This window comes from Ceratosolen solmsi, unplaced genomic scaffold (assembly GCF_000503995.2).
Source record: "Ceratosolen solmsi marchali unplaced genomic scaffold, CerSol_1.0 scaffold7, whole genome shotgun sequence".
NCBI classification, from domain to species: Eukaryota; Metazoa; Arthropoda; class Insecta; order Hymenoptera; family Agaonidae; genus Ceratosolen; species Ceratosolen solmsi.
The window spans coordinates 7,101,568-7,118,034 of NW_011948413.1; the positions used below are offsets into that span (position 1 = coordinate 7,101,568).

A 16,467-nucleotide genomic window follows, 5' to 3' on the forward strand; every position below is an offset into this window, starting at 1 on the left:
TTATTACTTCATAAACTTACGTAACTACTATATAATTGGGTTACATAGATATTAGAATTTAGGTATTAATTTTAAGAATTTTTTCACATGTCTCTTATCTTTAATAATTTATTTAACAAAAATTACATATAAATAAATTTATAAAATGCCGTGATTTGTATATTAAAGAAAAAATGTTATTATGCAGTAATATAAAATAATTACAATTCCGGTAAATATTTCGTTGAAATTATAAAATTTTTGACTCTTTATTTCAAATGTTGCAATAATAAATTGTCTTTAAAATACAGCCACAGTAACATTTGTTAAGATTTAATCATGTATGTTCCCATTTTATAATGTTTAAAATTTTATGTATTAGAACTCAATATCATAAACTACTGAGGTATATTTTTTAATTCGAAATATAATTTAAATATTTTTATACTATTTATCACTGTGTGTACAATTAATTATTTTTTCTTGAGAGAAAAATGAATGTATCAATATTTATTGTTCGTCAACTTAATGTAAAGAAGATTTTCTTTTCAAAATTAGCCATTCTTAAGTATTAAGATATGCAATTGAAAATACGAACTTATAAAAAAATCGTTTTGTTTTAAAAAGTTTTTATTTCAATGTACCAAGTTTTTAAAATATTCTTATTAAATTAAAAATGAACCCATTAATTAATATTGGCAAAAATACATTTCTTTGTGTAAGAGTCTGTTCAGCCATTTCGCAAAGTGCTCGATGCAAAGGGACAGCAGAAAGAAGTAAATTAGGGAGAATAAAATTTCGTTTTCCCTAGTTTCGAGTCATTCATTATTTTAATTATATACATATATATAGTAACAAATCTTGTATTACTAAAATGCCTATTCAATGGAAAATTTCAATTGGTCATTGAAAATCAAATTCTATGTTTTTACTATTTCATTCTAATTCTAAGAATTTAAATTTTTTTATAATTATAAATCATCAAAAATTGAAAGAAATATCATATTATGGGAAATGAAATGCAAAGAAATAAATGCAATAATCAAGGTTTAAAAAGAGAAAATAATTTTGATTCGAAAACAGCAGAAAGTTTTAATCGTAGATTTATTCGTTATACCAACAATTCAAATATTTTGACAAATTCTTTTACTGGAATATTTTTCAAAACCTTCGAAATTTTTGAGGTTTGTTATTATACTTACTGATAGTGCCAATAAATTAAGATGTAAGAAATGTGGTAATAAAAAATTTTAAGTTAGTAAAGAAGGAAACTAATAAAGCCTGTCTTATTTACCAGTGATCGTGATTCTCGGAAATTATTATCTCTAGTTAGCTAAACTTTTACGTAGTTACTTTAAATACAAAAAAAAAAAAGTTCTTTCAACAAATCGACAAATCTTGTCTTGTTTGTTTTTTATTTGTATTCGAGTAATATCATGACTTTGAGATTACGCTTTTATTAATCTATGAGAATAAAAATTTTGTAAAATCACAGATTTTTAAGAATGAAAAATAATTAATTGTTGATTTTGTATGGGTATATTCTCATTTAAGGTTATTTTTTAAGAAAAAAAGGAACATATTTTTATAAACAAGGAAAATTATTCATCATAGAATCAAACGAATAATATTTAAATAAGAAGTAGCTTAAATTTTTCAATGACATGGTTTAAATAAAAAATATGTTGATATAGCTTTATAAGTAATATAAATATAACAGCGATTGGTTATGTTCATATAATGACGAATCTACAGACGGTAAGTCTAAAGTAGATTAATCAATTGGAAAATTTTCCGTGCAGTAGCGCTTCCAACGCCAGGTCTCGTAGAAATATAATGTGGTTTGAATCAGCTGTGCGGCTTTAGAATGTAAACTGTTTAGTTTAATGTTGTTTGTATTGTAAATAAATATTTTATTTGATTTTTTAAATGGAAGGCGAGAGTGATATTTGGGACGAGCTTTCGAATATTTCTGCTGACCCACCTCAGATGCGAGATAAGTGTATTCAATGCAAGTTAGTATGGACGGTAAAATTGGATCAGGATTATGAAATAAAATAAATTATGAATAAAATGTATTATTAACTTATTTAATAGAAGACCAAAAGGAGTTTGTTGGTGTCCTGGTTTACCAAAGACACCGTTGCATCCATCTTCAAGAATTATTATTCTTCAACATCCGGCAGAAGTTAAACGATGCTTGCGAACTGCTCCAATGTTAACGTTATCTCTGGCTTCTGGCAAATGCCTTACATTTCGGTAAGAAAATTGGGCAGTATAATTTTTTAAATATCAAAAGGTATATAAAATGAATAATTTATTAGGTAATAACATTTTGTAGTGGTAAAAAGTTTCCGTCATCGAAACATGATGGCCTAGCTGAAATTCTAAATGATCCAAATACTATTTTATTATATCCATCCTCTAAAGCAATACCGTTAAATGAATTAAATATTGTAGGAATAAATGGTCAGAATCCTTATAATTTAGTTCTGCTGGATGGAACTTGGCCTCAAGCTAAGGTTAGTTTTTAAAAAGTACATCATAATAGAGAGATAAATATAAGCAGAGCAATTTTATTGTACCTTACAGGCAATATATACCTCGAGTTCAGTTTTAAGTAAACTTCGATCTTGCAAACTTGTTAATGTCCCAATTAGTGAATATGTTATAAGAACGCAACCTACGGAAGGTTGCCTCTCGACCCTTGAGAGTGGTGCACTTGCGCTTTCGATTTTAGAAGATAAACCTTGGCTAAAAGATGAAATGCTTGGGCCGCTACATTACTTATGCAAGTAAGAAATCCAGTTCTATGAATTTATTAATTTCAATATTTAAGAAGGTTGAAGTTAATAAAAGATAATTTTAGATATCAATTAGAAAATGGTGCGGTAACCCATCAGAGTAAAGAATTTTTAATAAAACAAAAAAGTTACCCAAAATTAATTGGAAGAAGACTTGCTAAACAATTAAGGACACTGCCTGATAATTCTTTTTAGCGAACGTGTTATAAGAAAATATGATCTTTTTAATACTTAAAAATTTTATTTTAAGACTTAAATATTAAGAAATATATTTTTTAAATAAAATAATAAAAAACAATGATATTGTCTAGTACCAATGTGACAGGATTTAACATGGGTAATAAACTGACGATTAAATTTTTACTAGATATTTTTAAACTTTACCCTAAATAACTATTTATATATTCACAAATGTTTTGTTATTATTTATTCTTCAATTCAAAATTAAATTGAATTCTTCCTTCTTCAGGATTAAAATTAAATGATGACATAAGAATACTTTTATTTGTAACGTGCACAGTTTCACTAAATAATTGTACGCCTTGTCTTGTATAAGGATCCCATGATATTCTTGATCCAGGAATTATCTCTTCAATTGGTCCAGATGTTACAACTATATCATCATCAAGATCCCAATTGACCCAAATTGCAATCCCATTGCAAACTCCATCACTTTCATTAGCAAAACAATATAATTTCATGTAATTTTATTACAATTTCGTAATTAGTATTCAATTTAAAAAAACACTCACATAATAAAAGGAATTTCTTGAAATGAGTTGATTCGTATTTGCTTGTATACGTCATCATTAAAATTAAATTCTGCTATTGTAAATGGTAAACTAAGAGATTTTCCTGGATATTCCCAAAGAGGTTGAGCTTCTACGGGGCTATCGGTTTTGACACTCGAAGACTGGAAATATATTATTACTCAATACATAAAAATATAATGTTTCATGCTTAAATTATGTTCTTTTAATGGTACCTGTACCAAATTATCAAAAACGGTCATATCAAGACCTTCGCAGATCCCTAAATTAGCTCGTATTTTTTGAAGATCCTTAAATTCCATAGGCACTGCTTTAATTACAGCTCTTTTTGGAATAAATGTAATATGTGGAGAAGAATATTTAGATGACAGGTACCAAAAATGTAAATTATCCCAAGGGAGAATTGAAGTAACATAATAAGGTTCAGCAAATACTAAATTTATCTTATCACTTGATGGTAAATTATCGATTGAATCAATAATTGTTACAATATCATCAAGATTGTTTTTACTTATAAACATTTTAACTGTTTTTCGAGATAAAGAATTAGTTTCAAGTAAATATAATTTTTTAATCCCCATTTTTGCAATTGATAGCCCTAAAAGTGAGGTATCGGTGAGACACAGGCACACCAAATCTGGAGTTATTTTTTTGCGCAGTGCTTCTAAATATTTATGAGTCCTATTTTCATCATTCCACTGACCGATTCGCGTTCTAGAAAATGCTAAATGTACACAGCATTCACATATTGGCCTCTTAAAATCTTCAATTGCATTTCTAAAAAAAAACAAAAATCTGTTTTTCAAACATGATATAATAAATAATAATTGAAAAAAAAAAGAACAAATTACTTTTGCTCATTATTCAATGAGAACCAGAAGGAGTATTCATCGTGCGAACCTATTAGCAATGTTTCTTTTTCTGGAGATAAGTAACAGTCATTTGGTAGATAATAAATAGCTTGCATCCAATGATCTCTCCAAGGAATCTTGTCAACTACATTTTTAAAATGTTCGCCATTTTTAAGATCAAATTGAGCATCTGGATGTGCCCATACTGGTGCACAGCTCAATTGGATCTGTAAAATATATCAATTTATAAAAGATTTTCAGATAAAAAAATTGATAAATATAATTTTTCTTTTAAATACCTGACCATCCATATCCATATTTAAATCCCACCACATAAAAACAGCATGAGCTATGCCTTTGGCAATAGGTTTTACGGGTAAAATAACATTATCATTGAATTTTAATGGAATTTTACCAGTCCAGTCAAATCTATGATAATAAATTTAAAAATCAAGAAATAAAATATAAATTATATCTCAAGTACACACACTCGCCACGTACGCACGCAAACACACACACACACACACACACACACACAAACAAACACAAACACAAACAAAGAGTAAAAGTAAATAAATTACTTAAAAATAGGTTGTGGTTCTATAAGTGTATTAAAGGAGCCTTCTGGTAATTGTGAAAGTTGTATATCATGAACTGCAGATGCTCCGGAACAAACTTGTGTAATGTCTGGAGCTTCGATTAAATTTTCTTCATTATTTTTATATTTTATAGGATTGACTCTATTCCAGCCTTTGACTAAATGACTTTCCACTACTTGGACCCAAATTGTTCCACTACTAGGTACTACAATACTATCTTTCTGTAATTACACTTCTTTGTTAAGTATAAATTGTTATTCGAGTTTTGAGATTTTATAAAATATATACCTCTAAAAGAAAATCTTGTGCATGTTTAAAAGTGGAAAGTGCACCTTCTCCAATAAGTTCAGTGTCAAATACTTCTGTAACTAATATATTGGCTCGTTTCAATAAATCACCATCTTTTCCAACCGTTAACTTGGTAGACCTTTTATAAATCAATTTAATTTTATTGCTAAAGCCATTCTTATCTATTATTCTTTTGGCACATTCAGCAATTGGTTTAAAAGTCTAAATGATAATATAATAATACATTAATTAGTTATGTTATTAACAGAAAATATAATAAACACATTTTTTATTAACTTCGCATGCAACAATACTATCGGCACCACATTTGGCAGCCATCATCGACAATAAACCAGTTCCAGTTCCAATATCTAAAACATTGGCCTCTTCCTTTGCTTTATGCTTTTTATCAATAGCAGCTTTTATCCCTAAATAATACTTATAATTCTGAAAGTAATTATCTCAGTTAAAAATATAATATGATAGTTATGGATTGGCGAACATCAGAATTGAAAATAATACAAACTCGTTCATGATCATGCAGCATGTCAGCGAAAGCTGATCTAGCAATTTCTTGATAATAATCATAATCTGGATCTCTTTCCTCCCAACTGGTAAGACCAGTGATTGGGTTTATATTTTGAGTAAAAATACTCATTTTACACATACATCTAAATATATGTATAAATATTTTAATGCACAAATTTATTCAAACTCATTTATATATCTATTTATATTCATATATACATTCTTTTTAACTAAGATTCCCGTATGTAAACATACAATATTGAGGTTACTTAAATAATTTTATTTTTATTTTTACGTAACTACAAGTAATATATAATACATTTTAAAAAATATATAAACAATAATTTAACCACAACTTGCAATTATAACTAATATACATTTTACCATTTAAGTATACTCGACTCAATTTAAAAACACGTGGAAACATAAACACCGATTCCTTTTCGAAACTTGATATTAGCGCCGGCCGTTAGGCTTCAAAATTTCTTATTTGGAGCATATCAATAATTGTTAGAAAGTAATAAATGATAAGTGGCAAGTTGAAAATTTACGTTGTTAAAATATTTAAATAATTGTTTATAAAGAGTGACAGTTAAGATTTAAGCTTAATTAGTGCACAATTCCTATATATTTGCAGATATATCTCACGAATATCTTAATATACTCAAAATAATTTTTAAACCATGACTACTTTAATAAAAAATTCTAGAAAATCATTTAGTGTAATTTTTATTCGATTTAATATTACTATTTACTCATTTATCTTAATATTATCACCGTTAAATTTATTGCAATCGAACATTCCAAATCAGCTATTTAAACTATTAATTGGACTAAAATTATAATTGAAAAAACATTTTTACGATTTATTTGAACTTGTTGATTGTCTTAACAATATTGACAGTTGTTACAGTTCATTGCAGTTATCTTTCTTACCTGTATTTTTGCCGAAAATCTAGAAGCAAGCAATTACGTATTAGCATATTGCAATAATTTATTAGAATTATTTAAAAAATTTAATAAATTTTCGTGCATTCTACTTTTATTTTTAGTATTTGTAATTTACACACGACATCGTTTTATACATTTTGTTAATAACCCAAAATGAGTATAAAAACTTCTCGCTCATATTTAATAAACTTTATGCGCGATATAATATAGTCGCCGTATTCTAGTTCAAACTTCAACCAGATAAACCACAGATATTTCAATTCGCAAAGAAACCATACTTTATGGTCCATTGTCGTATGTCTAGATCAGAACGACTTATTGTTTACAGTTACAATATGGAAATGGAACAAACGTTTTAAAAAAGTTTTTAAAATAAATGCAAAGATCGGTTGATTAAGTTGAAAATTAAAGCATTTAGCATAATTGAAATTATTGGAGTTCGCCAAGTTGAGAGTTGAGAAATATAATTACTAGGCATTTGTAAATAAGAGCTCAAACATTTTACCCATAATGTTGGAATGTTCAATAATTAATATTACGTAGTGAATTTAATAAATAATTTTTTTAAAAGATTATTAATATTTTTATTGTTTTTTTTTCTTTTTTTTTTTTATAAAACGCATAAAATTAGAAGCATCTTATAAGTATATTATTTTAAAACTCTAATTTTCACAAGAGAATATAAATTTTGAGGTTACAATGGCGGATCGCCTAACCCAATTACAGGATACAATTAATCAGGTAATAAAATTAATTTATCTATTTGTACAATTGATCATCACGATTAAATTAATTATTTTTCGCTTGTTATATTAGCAAGCCGAATATTTTTGTAATAGCGTTGGGATTTTACAACAGTATTCGACACCTAGTAAGTTTCCAGGGTTTGATCGAATCAATACTCCACAACTGAATCAACCACAAGAAGGTAAATTGATAATAAATTAAAAATTTAGATCATGTTTGATGATGCGTAACTTGTGCTTAATTAAATTTAGAAGATTATCTTATAAATTTTACGCTTAATTAATTTTACTTAATATCTAAATGATGGAAATAGTAGTTATTTAATATCAGATATTATTGATACGATTTATACGATAGATTATGCTGCTCTTTTTGCAACATTGATTGCAAGATGTGCTAAAGATATCGATACGTTGATCGATAGTTTACCTAGCGAAGAATCGTCTCAAGAACTACAAGTAGCAAGTCTTAGCAGATTAGAACAAGAAAATCAAGAGGCGGCTGAGCAACTCGAGGAGGTTGTAAGACAAGGTGAGGCACTTTTACAACGAATCCAAGCTGCATTGCAAGATATCGCACAAAGCCAACTAGACATGCAAAATCCTACTTCCAATACGGTGATTAATCCAAGTCAGCCCCTTAGTACAAATAGTATTATTAGTAGCGTTAATGTAAAACAAGAGATTCATAATAATACGAATACAAAAAGTCATCAAATACCAGATGTATCTTCTAATTCTATGTGAATTAATACAGTACGATTTATGCAATCTTTCATATTATAACCTTAAATTAGTTACAATAATATATTTATTTTAGCAAAAATTTCTGTAAAATACATATTAAAATTGTTTTTGGTAATTGAAGTGTAAATTGAGAAATTCAAGTTTGATAAAAAAATTTAGATATAATTCTTTAGTTTATATTTTTATATAGAATTGAAAAATCTAAGTAATAAGTATTATAAAGTTAAGTTATTAATTATTTTTAAATTGTGAAATAATATAAATATATAATTTTAATATATCATATTTTTAACTTAAGACATGCAAATGTTAAAGAAAGCATAAGCAAAAGAATATTCTATTTTTTCATTATCGATATGAATAAATAATACACCTTGAAATAAACTTGTTTTTAATATATATATATATATATATATATATATATATATATATATATATAGAAAATCATTTTATTTTACAAATTTAGTTGATATGTTCATATAATAATAATAATATTATAAGTGATAATATTTATTGAGAACAATAGAGAATTTATTTTATTTAACAAACATAAATTTGCTACACTTATATTTAATTTATTATTAAAAATACTATACAATATATTATAAAAATATTAATGCAAAATTTTGATCTCATTACAAACGTTTAATTATTAAAAGTTATACTTGTGTTGAATTTATAATTTAATATATTTTAAATATTTTTAAATCATAAATCTTTAAAATGTTTAGAAGTAAAATTTGAAATAAGCTTATAATTACCAATTTTTTTCAAATATACATTTTTAAATATAATTTATAGGTATATTCATAAAGAATTAATGCAACTCATCGTTACAATTTAACTTCAATTGCAAAATAATGTACATTAGATGAAATTTATAAAGATTTTTAGTTTATTTTATAGGCTTTATATAAGTATAAAAAATATAATTGCACAAAAAGGTAGCAATAACGAGAATAAATTATTTGTATTGCTAAGTTATTTTACATTGCTTACTTAATTTACAATTACTTAAAAATTTTCAATTTCCAAATAACAATACAAAGATTATAAAACAAAACTTTACAATTATGTTACATTGACCAAGCAATTTAAAAATATTTTTTTCAATTCAACATCTGCCTACGTACCGTATGTATTGACATTGTGAATAATAAAACATAAGTTTTATATAAGTGCATCCTATGTCTTATTAATTTATTCAATTCTAATTATTTGAATTGATGAATATATTTTCTAACTATATTTGCTATATATGGCGTTCTTGTTTAAATAATTGAAAAAAATAACATATCAAATTATATGAAACAAAAAGAAAAATTACTACATTCGATATTAAGTTGAATTAAGATGGGCTTTCATCCAACTTTTTACTTCTGCTGAAATTCGTTCAATATCTTGTGTATTAGTTCTACAACATCCCCCAACATAGCGAACCCCGAGATCAAGCCATTCCTTTATAAATTCTTCCGGAGGATGCAAATCACTTTCTTTAATCCAAGTGAAGCTTGTAGATGAATATTTTTCTCCGCTATTTGGATAAGCAACCATAGGTATAAATTGATTAATTTCTTTTTCACTAATGGTTTTTAACAGAGGTGTCATTGCTTTTGGAGTAAGGCAGTTAACACCGCATGCGACTAATTGGCCAGGATATACTGATCTGTAGCATTGTAAAACCGTTTCTTTAAAATTGCTCCCATCCACTATACTTTTTCCATCAGATTTACAAGAGAACGATATCCAAGCTTTTATATCTATAAAGCATTTAAAGCATAAAAGCATCATAAAAGAATATATTGAATAATCACAAGAATAATTAAACAAACATAAAATAAGCGCACAAATGATTAGTGGGATAAAGGAAAAGAAATACATTAGAAATGCATTATATAATCAATCGTTTACCTGGATATTGTTTTAATAAATTCGTTAAAGCTATGGCTTCGTTAGCACATGGAATTGTTTCGATGGCCAAGAGGTCAACTCTAGTATTGACCAGTGCCTCGAATCTTGGTTTATGCCAATCAATAATCGATTCTATCGAATCAAATTTGTTACACGACTTGCCAGTATACTCCGAGCAGTCGTGCGAATAAGCTGCATAGGGGCCAATTGAGCCTGCAATGAGTGGTTCTCGATTGGACACATCAAGATCCTTGACTTCCTCCTTATATCGTATCACAGCTCTCTTAGCGAGATCAACGGCTAACTTTATGAGCTCCAAACTTTCTTCTTTGGTCTTGTTTAAATATCGTACGAAGCCCGACACCGAGGCTTGATACGTGTTTGTCTCGATAATATCGGAACCGGCACGCAAAAAGTCAAGATGCGTCTTATAAATAGCCTCAGGATTATAATAAAGAAATTTACTCGTCCACAATGGATCACCGTCGATCGTATCATTTACGTGCATAGCGAGTTGCGTCGAGAAGCCGCCATCGAGAACCTTAACATCCACTGTCATCGCAGTTGACTTTCACTCAACTGAGCAGCGATGATGCGTATGGTGTATCAGTACACTAAATGTAGTCGACGACTGTGTCCTCGTCGGATGTTCAAGTGCGTTCACGTGATCCTGATATTACTCGCCTCATATATAACATGATAATTATAACCATATCATTCTGTCAATTCATACTGCTTAAGTGCGTCGTAAGATGGCTCTGCCGTCAGTTTTGTTTACGGGGTGTCCGAAAGATTGTTGATTCGTAAAATATTCACGTTTTTCTCTTATGCACAAGTATTGAAAATGCTGTGCGCAAAAGATGAAAATAAAAATATATTACTTTCAAGATAATTTATCACCTTATCGTTTTAACGAATATTCGACACGATATGGATCTTACTATATCAACTGGGTGGCTTGATTATAATCAGAAATAATAACATTGCTATCTTGAAAGGCATTCTTATTATATAATTTCTGGCTGTTTTGTCATTTTAATGCGTAATTTTGGTCGTTCGTAATGAGAAATTAAATTTATTTACAATTTTTACAATTAGTCTCACAATTTAAATTATTAATAATATTTATCCAATTGTTATAATCTAATCGATATTTTCTTTAATTACGCACACACGCTTTTTTTAATCTATTAAATCACGGACAATAATGATTAGCTCATGATTATTTGTTTTATGATAATGAAAATTTGTTAAAAATTTTTGTTTGACGAATATAAGCAAATAATTATACATTTAATTTAATTTACTTCGATTTGACCCTGAGGAATATTTCGTAGGTGACTGCGTGTAAGCGCGTATGTACGTTTTCGTTTAATGCGTGGAGTATTTTTTTATTATATTTCTTATGTTTATTATATTTATTATTATGAGTATTAATATTATGGAGTAATAAGAATAACGAGCTTCTTTTCTCACAATTTAGATTTTTTATTTTACACGATTAAATAAAAGATAAATGTAAATAATGAAATTTATATTTATATTTATTTTCAAGAAAAATATTTGCCTATCATTAAAAATTCTTTCTAAGGTGCAAATGTACGTGTATTTTATTAATATATACATATATACATATATATATTATTATTATTGCTATTGTTGTCGTCGTTGATTTTATTGTTATTTTCTACAGTTAGTCTAAAGTTTTTATTGAAAATACCATCTTAATTAGCACTATATATTTTTAATACATAAAAGATTTAACGTATTTAAATTTTTTTAATACAAGTACTTTCGTGAATATATCATAAGATTTTAACGTAGTTAAATTTGAATATTAATAATGCAGATAATTTGCTAATTAAACTGTACTAAAGTAATATACAGCGTTCAAATAATTGTCCGTAATATTAATTTAAATTTATGCTAAACTTTAATATAATTGCGATATAATTATAATTCTCTATGTAGTAATTCAGTATTTCTGATTTCTTTAATTTAATATTAAAGACATAGTCGACCTTATAAAATCTAAGAAAAATCACTTTCTATAATTTCATCTTTATAATAAAATAAGATTTAAAAAATTTTAATATAACCATATAAAAATAATGACATATTAAATATATTTGCAATTTGTCTCATGTATCCACACTAAATATAAATGTATGCTTTATCGCAATGTAAGTATATTTTTGGATTAATTTGAAATTTGACTTCTTTATATAACACTGCTATCTGTTATTTATAAATATGAATTTACAAATACACTTTAAGATATGAATAAGTATTTATAAATATATTATAAAGTATTCTAATCAATGCTAATTGCTGGTAAGTATGTAAATACATTATTTAATAAAACGTTTTAATAATGTCCTAATAAACATCATTTTTAAATTCATTCCTTCCTGCAACAGTAAATATTTTGTAAAAATATATCTTCACGATTAAAATTTCTTAAAATTAACTATTTATTATTTATAATATTTTTTAATATTTCAATTAGAATTATTATTTAAACTAATATTGATGAACTAATATGAATGAATTATTTATCTATTGAAAATATCATACAATTCGCTGATTTATTAGTAATATAATTATATTCTTTATATTATCTTATCTATAGAGAAAAGAAGTAAGAAATGAGCATACTTTTGAAGTTTTAACAATAATTATAATAAAAATCTTATCTAAATACATAAATATGTAAGATATTATATTAACAAAATAACTAATTTAAATTTCAAATAAATATAGCGTAGGATATCACCACTTGTTTATTCCATTTGCGAATGAATGACGGGAATCATTTAGAAAAGGTCATATAGTTTTGATTAATATTTGGAATTTTATTTAATAATTCATTAAAATATCAGTAACAGACGATAATTTTTTAATTATAACTTTCTTAGCCTTAAAGCGATTAAATAAAATTTATTTACCATGCAGATCCACATATGTTTATATTTTTATTAATATTATCACGTTATATTATATTCATTGCATATATTTGATGTTAGGAATTGCCATTTGAGATATTTTTCAAGTAATTTCTTTTCAAATCATAAGAAGTGTAAATCTAATATGATCATTTGTTATAAATAAATATTTACTTTTGATTTATCAAAAATTTTGAAATATCTGCGCTAATACAAATGAAATAATAATACTTACAAACGAATAGCAACTGTATTTGATTTGAAATTTGAAATTGATAATTTAAATAGATTTTTTTGCAAATTCAAAGTATGCTCAATGAAATTTTTATATCCACTTATTGGAAGAAATGATGTTTTTTATTAAATTTCATACCTATTTGATCTAAATTTTGATTTAAAGTATATGATAGTTACGTACAAATATGTCTGTTGAGTAAGAGGATTTTATACTAAAATTTATTCATCGCATACGTAAAATGATTAGGTTATTGATATTTAGCTCATATTATGGTGATTTCAATCTCTATGAAAATCTAATTAATAAATTACTTGTGTTCAATTAATTGCAAAAACAGCGCACAACATTAAAAATGTAAATATTTTTTGCAAAATTTTTTATAAAAATATTTTAGACGAAAGATATAATTTAATTTGTTAAGGATGTAGGTTTTCAAAGTATTGCAAAATCTTAATATACCCGTCGGATATTCGGGCTACAATATTATAAAATCCAGATAAAAACAATAAACAGATCGCAATGAAATTGAATTGTTTTTGTAAAATATGATATCGAATAGAAATTTTATGTTAAAAAATCATAGTTAAGGGAGAGAGAGAGAGAGATTTTTAATTCATTAGTATAAATCTGTAAAATTTCTGCACATTACAATTACTCGAATCCTTTTTTATAAAAATTGTACTTTTTTTATAATACTTCTATTCTAAGAGCAATAATTCTCTCTCTCTCTCTCTCTCACACACACGCACACACACACACACACACATACATAAAATTATAGCTCATATTGTTAAAATATTCGTAATTATTTAAGATATACAAAAGTAGTTTATATCGAGCGCTGAAATATTAACCAATGAGTCTAGATTTCTTTTACGCAAGTTTAATAAACCCATGATGTAAAATACTATTACTGCAAAAGTGATAGATTATTGAAATTCGAATTTGGAATGATAAAGAAAGTAAAGCAAATGCTAGGAAAAATGGTGTAAGAGTGACGCTTAAATCGAGTTGGGATCGTATACAATTTATATTTTTAGTTATTGTACAAAAGTGCAAAGAGTAAGATTATTAAAATATAAAGTATCATTTTTTAATTATGGCTGAGTATTTGGCTTCTATTTTTGGTACAGAGAAAGATAAGTAAGTAAAGTATGATTAATAATATTATTCTTTTTAATTTAAGGTTATGAGAGGATACTTTTCAAATTCGTAACATATTTTAACGTTGATGTTTTAGATAGTATTAATTTAATTATGTTTTTTAATGAATGCATTTTATAATTATTTAATATTACAGGGTAAATTGTTCGTTTTACTTTAAAATTGGTGCATGCAGGCATGGAGATCGATGCTCCAGAATTCATAACAAACCAACTTTTAGTCAGGTATTTTTAGTGTAATTGTATTACCGATATATTTTGTACCTGAAAATAATAGTTTTAATTGTTAAATGTTTCAGACATGTTTACTCCAAAATCTTTATGTTAATCCCCAGAATTCAGCGAAAAGTGCAGACGGATCTCATTGTAAGTACAAATTAATATTAATTTATTAATTTAGAAAATATAATTGATATTTTAAATAGTCATTAATAATATTTTGTGATATGATGTTTAATGTTTTTTTAGTGGTAGCAAATGTCTCAGACGAAGAAATGCAGGAACATTATGATAATTTCTTTGAAGATGTATTTGTTGAATGTGAGGATAAATATGGTGAAATTGAAGAAATGAATGTGTGTGATAATTTAGGAGATCATCTAGTTGGTAATGTTTATATTAAGTTTAGGCGAGAAGAAGATGCCGAAAAAGCAGTAAATGACCTAAACAATAGATGGTTTGGTGGACGACCTGTATATGCTGAATTGTCCCCGGTAACAGATTTTCGAGAAGCCTGTTGTCGTCAGTATGAAATGGGGTAGGAAAATTATTTATTATAATTTTTTTTCTTCTTTTTTTTCTTTAATCATGTTAAGTCTATTTACAAACAAAAATTATGGTTATGCAAAATAAAAATGCTAGAAAATTTTTGAATATTCTTTTCTATCGAAATATGTTTGTTTAAATTGAAATTTCAATCTGAATAAACAGTTAATGCATTCTCTGATTTTTTCACTTGTAACATTCGAATAAATATATTATATGCACGATAGACGGTACTTTGAAATACTGTAATAAGGTTATTTTCAAATCATTAAATAAATTAATAAACAATAGATTGTAATATTTAGAAAAACTTACTCTTTTAAATTTATAGTTCTACGAGATGAGATATCAATGTACTAACTTTATTGAATTCCTTTAATTATTTACCACGTTTATTGTCCTATTACCGTTTCTTGGTTTAATTAAATTTTATTCGGTGTGGTAAAACGTATTGTACTACAGCAAATAATCTAAACACAAATTTTAATATGAAAATAGCAATGTAATAAATATTAATAGTATTTTGCAAATTTTGCCGTAGTTTGCAAATCGCGATTAAATAATAAATGTTAAATATAGAATTTATATTTTTGTTGCTAGAGAATGTACGAGATCAGGATTCTGTAATTTCATGCATTTAAAACCAATTTCTCGAGATTTGCGTCGCTATCTATATAGTCGCAATAAAGGTGGTGGTAAGGGTGGAAGATCAAGGTCACGCTCTAAGTCACCTAGACGTGATCGTAAAAGAAGATGGCGCTCACGAGAGCGTAGATCCAGATCGAAAGATCGTCGTAAGGGAAGAGATAATCGTTCTGGACGATATTGATTTGGGAAAAACTTATTTAATATTATTTTATTCATTTAGTAAACTATTTTGAAGTTTCACGTTCATTAAGTTGGATATTATGATAGATAAAGAAAATCAAAGAAATAATGCATAATTTATATACTATCAAACAAAAAAATAACTGTGTATTAGTTAATTATAACTATGTTAGGTAGAATTATTTCAATGTAAAGATGAATTAATTGTATTACGATTTGAGCAACCAAATAAGTTGAATATGATGAATAAATTTTGATAAAAACTAAATATTCCAATAATCCTGAGCTGTTTTTTTTCATCAATATAATCCTGTATTCCAGTTGTATTGTAGAATTTATGTGTTGATTGTTATT

The 16,467-nt window shown here is 26.3% G+C and overlaps 5 protein-coding genes across 6 annotated transcripts; 3 read left to right on the forward strand and 2 right to left on the reverse strand.

Annotated features, from left to right (window-relative positions):
* The first annotated feature begins 1,687 nt into the window (after positions 1 to 1,687).
* Positions 1,688 to 3,144, forward strand: Dtwd2 (DTW domain containing 2). Its single transcript, XM_011506117.1, has 5 exons — positions 1,688 to 1,994; positions 2,077 to 2,238; positions 2,321 to 2,501; positions 2,572 to 2,774; positions 2,849 to 3,144. The coding sequence occupies exons 1-5, from the start codon at positions 1,909 to 1,911 to the stop codon at positions 2,976 to 2,978; spliced, it is 762 nt and encodes a 253-aa protein (XP_011504419.1). The 5' UTR covers positions 1,688 to 1,908; the 3' UTR covers positions 2,979 to 3,144.
* Positions 3,145 to 3,205: 61 nt separating this feature from the next.
* Art7 (arginine methyltransferase 7) lies at positions 3,206 to 6,848 on the reverse strand. The gene is made up of 10 exons (XM_011506118.1): positions 6,756 to 6,848; positions 5,818 to 5,962; positions 5,589 to 5,738; positions 5,292 to 5,513; positions 4,986 to 5,224; positions 4,704 to 4,833; positions 4,405 to 4,631; positions 3,769 to 4,330; positions 3,536 to 3,696; positions 3,206 to 3,455 (listed from the first exon to the last, which is right to left on the reverse strand). Exons 1-10 carry the CDS (start codon positions 6,800 to 6,802, stop codon positions 3,206 to 3,208), a joined length of 2,133 nt encoding a protein of 710 aa, XP_011504420.1. The 5' UTR covers positions 6,803 to 6,848.
* A 549-nt stretch (positions 6,849 to 7,397) lies between these two features.
* MED21 (mediator complex subunit 21) lies at positions 7,398 to 8,314 on the forward strand. Its single transcript, XM_011506119.1, has 3 exons — positions 7,398 to 7,511; positions 7,587 to 7,698; positions 7,875 to 8,314. Exons 1-3 carry the CDS (start codon positions 7,470 to 7,472, stop codon positions 8,261 to 8,263), a joined length of 543 nt encoding a protein of 180 aa, XP_011504421.1. The 5' UTR covers positions 7,398 to 7,469; the 3' UTR covers positions 8,264 to 8,314.
* A 1,211-nt stretch (positions 8,315 to 9,525) lies between these two features.
* On the reverse strand, positions 9,526 to 11,189 carry LOC105367420 (homocysteine S-methyltransferase 1-like). Of its 2 annotated transcripts, none has more exons than XM_011506120.1 (2): positions 10,175 to 11,171; positions 9,526 to 10,023 (listed from the first exon to the last, which is right to left on the reverse strand). In XM_011506120.1, the coding sequence occupies exons 1-2, from the start codon at positions 10,731 to 10,733 to the stop codon at positions 9,602 to 9,604; spliced, it is 981 nt and encodes a 326-aa protein (XP_011504422.1). In that variant the 5' UTR covers positions 10,734 to 11,171; the 3' UTR covers positions 9,526 to 9,601. The 2 variants fall into 2 exon arrangements, with proteins under 2 accessions (XP_011504422.1, XP_011504423.1); XM_011506121.1 differs by having other exon boundaries at positions 9,816 to 9,929; positions 10,175 to 11,189.
* A 3,124-nt stretch (positions 11,190 to 14,313) lies between these two features.
* Positions 14,314 to 16,257, forward strand: U2af38 (U2 small nuclear riboprotein auxiliary factor 38). The gene is made up of 5 exons (XM_011506122.1): positions 14,314 to 14,500; positions 14,658 to 14,745; positions 14,820 to 14,886; positions 14,989 to 15,277; positions 15,886 to 16,257. Exons 1-5 carry the CDS (start codon positions 14,457 to 14,459, stop codon positions 16,112 to 16,114), a joined length of 717 nt encoding a protein of 238 aa, XP_011504424.1. The 5' UTR covers positions 14,314 to 14,456; the 3' UTR covers positions 16,115 to 16,257.
* The last annotated feature ends 210 nt before the right edge of the window (positions 16,258 to 16,467 follow it).